Source organism: Rhagoletis pomonella, unplaced genomic scaffold, assembly GCF_013731165.1.
Source record: "Rhagoletis pomonella isolate Grant_MI unplaced genomic scaffold, Rhpom_1.0 Rhpom_scaffold_00001, whole genome shotgun sequence".
NCBI lineage: Eukaryota > Metazoa > Arthropoda > Insecta > Diptera > Tephritidae > Rhagoletis > Rhagoletis pomonella.
In genome coordinates this window covers 56,727,937-56,737,832 of record NW_023458555.1, presented here as the reverse complement: position 1 = coordinate 56,737,832, position 9,896 = coordinate 56,727,937, and the positions used below count along the sequence as shown (strand labels likewise).

At 35.8% G+C, this 9,896-nt stretch overlaps 1 protein-coding gene across 1 annotated transcript; it reads left to right on the top strand.

Moving 5' to 3' along the window:
- Positions 1-7,200: 7,200 nt before the first annotated feature.
- Positions 7,201-8,156, top strand: LOC118746470 (c-Myc-binding protein homolog). The gene is made up of 2 exons (XM_036480322.1): positions 7,201-7,419; positions 7,477-8,156. Exons 1-2 carry the CDS (start codon positions 7,408-7,410, stop codon positions 7,990-7,992), a joined length of 528 nt encoding a protein of 175 aa, XP_036336215.1. The 5' UTR covers positions 7,201-7,407; the 3' UTR covers positions 7,993-8,156.
- The last annotated feature ends 1,740 nt before the right edge of the window (positions 8,157-9,896 follow it).

Genomic DNA, 9,896 nt, shown 5'->3' with positions numbered 1-9,896 from the left:
CGAACTTTTTTTCGCCTTTTTGACGTGCTAAGTAACAAGTTAAGATGACTGCCATCACGGCCGGTAAGAAACCGCAAGCAAAGGGCAGACAACCTTCTAGGAAGCTGCCTCCTGTCCCCGAGTCGAAGCTGAAGATCAGCAAGAAGCACGTCAGCAAACTGCTACCCTGATCAAACGTAAACTAAAGCGCTCTGCTGTGATTGCACTCCGTAAACGTGAAAACTTGGTGCATGCTCAGAAATATTAAACAAGAAAACTCGGTGATGGACGCCGTGAGATGAAGTTGCGCTGTGTGGCAAAGAAACGCGGCCAGTTCTACGGGCTTGAAAAATCGTAATTGGCTTTTGTGATCCGTATCCGCGGTATGAACAAAGTTGCACCAAAAGTGCGTAAAGTTTTACAGTTCCGTCTTAGGGCCGTTTGCACCATGTCTAGTTAATTCTAAAGGCTGTGTTATGCATACTTGGCATTGCATGCACTGCTATACCATTTTTACGTAGAAATCAAAAACCAACAGACTTTTACGTATGTAATACTGTGTGTTGGCTAACCGCTTACGCGCGAAGTTCATTTAACAGATTCCTGATGTGACAACTTTTAAGCAATGCCAAGTGTGCATAACGGAGCCTTAACTCCCAGTTAAACATCTTTATCGACGTTATGGACACCCATCATATAACATATAATCGATAAAGCAGTTAACGTGCTTAACTGAAGGATGTACCTCCAGTTAGCGTTAACTAGACATGGTGCAAACGGCCCTTAGCCACATTAAATCGGTGTTCATCAAATTGAACAAGGCAACCATTAATATTGCTACGTATGCCGAACCCTATATGGGGTTATCCAAATCGTAAATCAGTTCGTGAATTGATGTACAAACGTTGAATTGTCAAGCACAACCATCAACGTGTCCCAATCTCTACTTTGTGGTCGAACGCAAATTTCGCATGAATTTCAGTGCGTTGATTATTTGGCGCACGAAATATTCACTGTTGGAACCCACTTCAAGAAATCCTCCAACTTCCTGTTGCTATTTAAGCTCAACACCAACCCGAGGCTGGCACAAGAAGGCTAATCACTACGTTGAGGTTGGTGATTTCGGTAGCCGTGAGGATAAGATCAAAAAATTGCTGCGCAAGATGGCTTAAAGAAATTGTTGTTTTGTATTTAAGGCGACAATATAATTTGGCACATCTTCAAAAGACGCCCAAGCAAAAAAAAAGAAAATTAAAAAATTCCTGAAGTCTGTCGATTGAAAAATTGACTAAGATATCGACTAGCCAAAACGCTAACATTTTACGATTGAATTGCAATTTACACGGGTAGATTTTGGTTAAACGACAAAAATCGACCGTGTAAAGGCAGCTTAAATATTCAAATTAATCATCCCCTTTGAGATGGAAAATACCAATAACCATTCCATTTATTCCATTTATATTTTATATTTGTTCTTGCATTTTCCACACCACTTGTGTATGCTTTTAGGCGCGTCACCGATTTTTTTTAAGGTGCTCGGTTCTCCAGGAGGCCTATTTTAACCTTTACAACTTAACTTAAAAATAATTAAAACTAAAGCATGCAATATATAAAGAAAATTAAAAATTGACTTACATCTAGTAAACTTAAAGAATTGCACATTAAATTCATTTTTCATTATAAAATAAAATTAAATATCACAATTCAGTTGAAGTGTATACATATGTACATATTTACAAAATGTGGTCTGTTTGCACCCACAGTAAGTTCCCATGAAACCTAGCCTAAATTCAGAACTGAAAAAAACGAGCAAATGGGGTCAGAAACTACTAGCTTTAAAAGCATAATGTGGAAAATGTTTGAAGAGCTACGAAACTGTATTGCAATAATAAAAATAACAGTGCATAAATTGGAAAAATGGTTTTTGTTTTGCTTTATAATTTTTGGGAATATTGGTTCAGATGGAATTTTTTTATTTATTTGATTTTTCAGCTCATTAATGATGCACCCATGGTTGCATTTATTGTCTATGAAAATATTTCATGAAGCGTTCCAAAATTAGCTCCGAGCAACTAAAAGTTGGTTAAGCTAAATGAAATAGTTTTTATTAAATATTTAGTAAAAATCATTCAGATCAATACTAATGTTTGAAATGAGAGTAAATAAAAATCCACGAATACATTTCATGAATTATTTGTAATAAAGCCATTATTAAATACAGACATAACTTTGTCGTGCGTTGCTGCTGACGTATATAGAATTAATGCGTTAGAGAGAGATAAATATACAAGCCCAACGCGCTAATTTAGGTATACTTGTATACCTGTTACTCGTCTGGCATATACTCCAACAGCGAAAATAATGACAATTATAATTTGTTTTATTCATCTTATCTTATCTTTCTTATGCTTCATATATTCATAGTACTATGATATTTGAATATATGAAGCATAAGAAAGATAAGATAAGATGAATAAAACCCACGACAGTCGGGTCTACGTAACCGGAACGACCCAGATTTATATCTGGCCAAGGACTGTCACTCCAGCAACACTCCCCAAAAAGTCTTTGGGGAGTTTGTATGCTGTTACAACAACAACAACAACAACAATTATAATTTATTTAGATGCATATTTTAGCTAAATGCTATATCGTCGCCTGGATAAAAGATTGTCACAAGTTACTTTCGGTAACTCACGATTGAAGTATGGAATGCATTTTCTCAGAAACACGACTAAAGATCCTCTATGTACTAGTTCACGAAATAGTTAAATTATCTTATTTTTTAGTTTAGTGTCATAGTGTATGCATGGAGCCGAACACGTCGATAATGATGTTTAAACGGAGATTAGTGTTAACCACATATTGAGTAAACGGCCCTTAGGGCCGGTTGTTCAATGTCTGGTTATCACTACTTGCCGGTTAAACATCATTATCGACGATTTCGACAGCATGCATATAACATGTGCTCGATAAAGCAGTCGTTGTATCTAACCGGAGCTTCTACCTCCGATTTGTGCTAATCACACTAATCATCGGTTAACATCGTTATCGACGTTTTCGACTCCATGCATATAACACGGTGTCGGTAACGTCGATAACGATGTTTAACCAGGGATTAGTGTCAACCAGGCTTTGAGCAACCGGCCCTTAGGGCCGGTTGTTCAATGTCTGATTAGCACAAATCGGAGGTAGAAGCTCCGGTTAAGCACAACTACTGCTTTATCGATCACATGGTACATGCATGATGTCGAAATCGTCGATAGTGTAGTGGTAGTGATAACCAGACATTGAACAAGCGGCCCTTAATGATTTACGCCAACAAAATTTCGCCAACAATTTTTTCATACACCTGTAGTGAATACACGCAAATGAAAAGTGAAAAAGTGACCCGGTTCTAGAAAATAAAACTCATGATAAGGCTGTATATGTCGGAAACTAAAGAAGAGCAGGTAACTCTATTTGAAAGATCTTGATTAGTTTAATACGACAGCTATACGAACGCAATTTGTACCAAATAGCCGAAAACATTTTAGTCAATTACTCGGAAACTAAAGAAGATATCCAAAAACCAGTTAACAAAAAATCGAAATATCTTACTTTAAAATATATAACTGCATCTATAAATACAAATTGTCAAAATGACGCTTCCGGCAATTTTCCATCCAAGCGACGATGTTTGAATGTTACTCGTATAATTTCGAGCCTGTATGTAAATTTTCGGGAAAAAAGTTAAAAAGTATATTCATCTGCTGAAAAGATATTTACGCAGATTCACAAATTATTTAAGTAGATCTATCAGCCCAACCTCCAATTCCATGTGAATAAATTCTCCAGTCCTTAAATAATTTTCAGTACATTAAAAAGCTGCACAACACCCTAATTGCCGAAAAAGCGTTGCTTGCAACACCAGTCCTTTATGGGGACCAAATTTGGTGAAAAAAACTGCTAAGTTTGCTTACTGGATCTACTGAGCAAAAAGGTTTATTATTAGGGCTTTCGCACGAGCCGATTTTACAGGCAACAAAAGTTGAATGAGAAGTTGAAAGTGAAAAAGTTGCCGTCCCTATTCAGACGAGGCGATTTTCGATTCAACACGAATTGTTATTTACATTATTGAAAATGAATTTAAATCGCAAAATTTTATCAATCGGCGTAAATTTGGTAAGCCAAGCGTTGGTAGAAGTCATGATTCAATAATACAAGGTTCGATAAACTGACAGTTGTCTCTCTCGCACCGCTCCCTTAGCAGTGGCACCGTGTTGCTTCTTTGCAAATTTACATGGAAACAGTGTAGCTTTGGTGTTAAATAAAGGTATAAGCTTTTGTGCAATATGTTTATTTGTATATGCATATGAAGCATATTTAACTGATGAAAACATAAGCATTGGATATTTACATCAGTCTAATAGTAGTCTTATTTTAATTTTGAGTCATTTTGCAGTTTTTATACGGCTAAATAGCATATAAATTACGTAATTCACGTAGATATATCAATATTACGTTCAACATTTCGTTTAAAATGCTAGATTTCCTGCAAATGCATTAGAATTTACGAAAGGAATTTCACTTCTAATTGACTGCTTTGCGTACTTTTCTACTACCATTTTCGAAACAAGGGATTGCATTCTTGCCCTTTCTCTGTCCTTCGTAAATGCAACCTTTTGTAAGGGAGTGTCAAACCGCAGCTGTCAATAATTATCTAACCTTGTATTATTGAATCATGGGTAGAAGTGCTTTTAGCGAAGGTGAAAGATAAAATAAAAGTAAAAAAGAAATAAAGTATGTATACAGAACAGTGTTGGCATTTTTGGTACAATTGTACTTTTTTGGTACCTTTCGTTTACAATATACTTTCCCACAGTACTTTTTAGTACAATTTCGTGATGAATACCATAAATATATAGCTTTGAAAACTCACTGCGGGGAATTTTTTATTCTCTTTTTGTCTTCGCCTTCTCGTTTTTGTCTTTGTAAGTTTTGAAATCTCATTTAAAAAAAAAAATGGCGAAATCAGCTGCATATAGAAACAGTGTCATCGTTAATTAAGAAAGAGATGTTCTTAAATATCATAACTCTATGACACTCACTCGTTTATACTTTCTTGTTTATAAAAATATAGTTTATTCCGTAACAAAAAATTAACGTAAAAATTTCGAACTTTCTATTTCATATTTTTTTTTTATTTTGCAGTTTTTTAGCTCATTCAGTTGTGGTGTGGTGTGATGTGTGGTGTTTTTTGACGATGGGGCCATTGTCTTGCATATTATCTAAGTATGTTCGACGATTTTTTTAATGAAGAAAATGATATAAAAAAATATATATATATTAAAAATCAACGAAAAGTCAGTTATTTTAAATTTGCCTTTTATTTAAATTGATCTGGCTACAAAACTCCATACTCAAAATATGTATTTCTAGGAAATTTAATTAAAAACCTGGAAATTTTTACGAAAGTTTGTTGATTTGATGTTGCGCAAAGATTGAACTTCGGATTTATACGGGTTTTGTTAATGTATAAGCTAAAAGTTAAAAGTAGAAGCTGCATTTTTATAAACAAGTAATTAAAATTAATTAACTTTAAGATAAAAAACCAATCTTGTTAATATGTGCGTGTCGTAAAGTTGTCATAAGAACTTGAAATACAATTAAAATGTCAAGTTTTAGTACCGAATTCAAAGAAGAGGTCCCTTTTATCCATTCATAATAACTTAAAAAAAGCGCCAATCTATTATTATTATTAATGTTAAAGCAAAAAAGAAAATTCATTAGCATTATTTCTTCGGAATTAATGCATTGAAATATCCATTAATGCATTAATTTTTTTCATTTACATTCAAATGCTATTCATTAAAAAATTAATGCATTTTTCACAACTTTGACATCTACTAAGAAAATATATGAGCAAAGTAAAAAGTTGGTGTGGTAAACAAACACAGGGTTACAAGGAAAAAAAGTTGAACGAGCTCAAAGTCGGCTGGCGACCAAATTTGTTGAAAGCGATTAGTTGAAAGGCCGTTTGGACGAGGCGATTTTTGCTTTCAACTAAAAGTTGCCTGAAAAATCGCAGCGTGCGAAAGCCCTATTACTGTATATAAAAGCGTGTCAGACGTGGCAATATATTTCGATGCAATAAATTTCGGAAAGGCTGTCAAATTGAGAAATCAGTTGCATGAGCAGTCACCTTGCATGGAAAGTGTCTTTCGAAAGAGTTTTTATTTCCGAAAGTCGAATTGCAGGAAAGAATGTCTGAAATTGCTTTTTGGCTGTTCACACAGCGGATGAGTTTCTGGCAATCTTTCTCTATACTAAAATGCAACCATGGGCGGTGGGGTTGCCGTTTGTTTGCTATTTCTCTTGTAAAAACGAGAACGAAAACGCGAAAAATAGATACTTGACGTAATATTTGCCGTGTGAACAATAATTTAACGATTAAGTATAATAAGCAAAATAATATATTTCAAGCATTTTTGATATTTAATTCAACAATATTTTTTATCATTTTACACAAATTCACGATCAGTGCCACACGGCAACACTCGATTAGTTTGACAACACTTGCATAAGAAATAAAAATTGCTAGTGCATCACGAGCAAGTTGAAATATACTTCCGAAATCGATTTTCGTTCATGCAGTTGCAGTCACACCTTGCAACTTTTGTTATTTATATTAACTACGCAAGATTGTTGTGCGGATTTTCACCATCGGAATATTCCTATTAAATACAGAATTTCGCGAAAGTGAGAACAGGTGATTTAGTGAATCTTTGTCGGTGTAATTGCCCATAGAAAACAACGAAATTTAACAAAAGTTTTTTGTTCATAACTTTTGAATGGTTAATAATATTAGTCCACCCCCTCCGGATTGTTATTAGGGGGGCCGAAACGCGTCGTTTGGTACCCCTCCCGACTTTTCCGCACCTTTTTTAGGGGTTGTTACCCCACCCTAGAGAATTACCCGCGAAAGTGTACACTTAGAACATCACAAATGTATAACAACTAATAAATACGCGTTAAATGAAGTTCATTTATGCCATTCATTCGCAAGAAATTCATCAAAACATAGTGCGAAAAGTGCAAATGTTTTTTCGCAAATAACTCTTTAATTAATTAAAAATGTTAATTTCCGGTCTCGGATTGTTATTATTGGCGTTAAGACGCGTCGATTGATACCACTCTCGAACTTTTTCCGTCCATTTTGACCTACCTTCGCTAAAGTGCACTTTTACCGATTTCCGAAAAGTGACAGAAAGATCGTTCTGGCTGTTCACACATCGAAATAAAATTTCTCTTTCTCAATTTGACAGCGAATTGCTTGCGAAAGACGGAAATATTGCCAGGCTCTTATAGAGTGGTTATTGAAATCCTGTTGCACAGATTTTCGTGCCGATTGTTTCTGACACTATCACGACTGATATCTCCAAAAGCATGGCTTTCAAGGTATATAATTAATATATAATATTCCCCTCCTCTTTTATCAGAAATGTTTATTTGTAGCCTATAGATCCAAAACGCGATGAGTTTCGACGCTATCTCGAAAGATCCGGTGTCATAGAAGCCTTGACGAAAGTATTTGTTCGGATCGTAAAAGAACGCCCAGAAAATCCACTTGAGTATTTGCGCTATAACTTGGGCGACTCTCTACATCAAGCAGATAGTATGGTTTATTTGCAAAGTGAACTTGAAGAAGCGCGTAGTGAAATTCAAAGACTTCGGGGCATGATCGAAAGCGTCAACCCAGATGCACTGAACAAGCAGCAACAACCACGGGATGAGGTTGGGAAAAACGATGAGGAAACAACTTTGGAAAATCGAGAAAAGTCTATAGTTTCAATATCAAAACCACGGGAAAAGTCTCAATCAGTAGAAGCGACTGTGTGCGAAGCCCCGTTGGGAAAAGATAGTATTCAGCCCGAAGATCAGGATACAAATTTAGAAACACCTGGGGATACCATTAATGGTAATAATCCTTTGCCAGCAAATGCAGCACAAGTCGTAGACAATAGCTCTTGAAATAATTAACCCGTCCATAATGTTTAAGCTTATGTACGAAAAAGTACCTAGCTGAGTTCCTTATTCCTAAAGAAAGTACTATATGTATACATTCATTATACCAATCTTAATAAAGTGATATGTGAAGTTATCATACATCATATCGAATCGATGCCGAGCCAAAATCATTTGTTTCATTGTTGTAGTAGCACTTCCTTAGACCGAAATAAGTTAATAGTAAAATGTAATGCCTCCTGATGTCGCCCGAACATCATCTCCGCAACGAGGCACAAATGCTCCCCATAAAGGAGCACAACATAATGCTCTGCAAGCAGTTCCTGATCGGGAGCCACAGAAGTGGCCACCCAAACAGACAGCTACTTGCAGAGGAGCCCTCGCCTAGGCACGTCGGGGAGGCATCTATATGAACTGACGGACGAAGTCAAGAGGTTCATCAAGCAACCTCTGGACCCGTCTGCTTACCGACTGGCCCTGAACGGCATTCACAGGGAGTCAGTCTCGAGTTATGTAGACTCTAGACCTGTGAATGCCGTTCTAGGGATACCGCCTCCGGACATAGACGAGGCGGAGCTTCATCTGCCTCGGGAGACACGAACGACAATAGCCCAACTCCGCTCTGGCTACTGCAGCAGGTTAAACTACTACCTGAGTAGATTGAATGAGGATGTGCCAAATGAGTGTCCGGCATGCTGAGAGACCCCACATAACTCGAAACATCTCTTCGCATGCCCGGAAAGCCCGACAACCCTAACGGCTTTGACCTTGTGAACCAACCCAATAGAAGCTGCACGCTTCCTAGGGCTGCCGTTAGTGGAACTTGACGATAACGACTGAGATACCAACCGATCTGGGCGGAGTTGTTGTAGCCGCGACAACAACACAACAACAATAGTAAAAACAAATATTTTTATATTTATTTTATATACATTATATACATACAGATGCGTGCAACTAATTAGCAACGAAATTCAAAACGATATTGCTTGCAAATTATTGTTATTTATTTATTTTTAATAATTTTCATTTAAAATATATTTCAATCTATTTCAGAAACCACAATAACAAAAGTTGCAAAGCTTGCACAAATTGCAAAAAAATTAATCAATCTTTAAAAAATTGTCATCAAAATTTTTAATTACAATATTTAGAAAATTTTCGGGTAAGCAGTTTTGTAGCCCATCCAATTTTAGTATAATAAAGTGCAAGCTTCAAGTCGCTAAAAATTACCGTTGATTTTTTAGAATTTTTTTTGTGGAGGGTGTTGCGCATTTTCTTCCATATAACACATGATCAAAATTTTTTTTTACATGGAAAAAAATCCGCAACACCCTCGACAAAAAAAGTTCTAAAAAATCAACGGTAATTTTTAGCGACTTGAAACTTGCACTTTATTATACTAAAATTGAATGGGCTACAAAACTGCATAGCCGAAAATTTTCTAAATATTCTAATTAAAAACTTTGAAATTTTATTGACAATTTTTTGAAGTTTGATTAATTTTTTTGCAATTTGTGCAAGCTTTGCAACTTTTGTTATTGTGGTTTCTGATATAGATTGAATTATATTTTAAATGAAAATTGTTAAAAATAAATAAACATAATTTGCAAGCAATATCGGTTTGAATTTCGTTGCTAATTAGTTGCACGCATCTGTGTATATATCTCATGATCCACTGATCGGATCTTAACCAGATTAGTACCTTTCCGATGCAAAAATAATTATCGGAATCGGTTGACGTGGTCCAAGGTTATGCGGTAACATACATAAAAAAAAAAATATAAAAAATATTCCGACGACCTGATAACCTCCTCCTTTTTTGGAAGTCGGTTGAAAAGAAATAAGAGTATCGCCATGAAAATTTTCATTTAAGCTATTGGCCACCCAACCGAAGCTCGGTTACCATC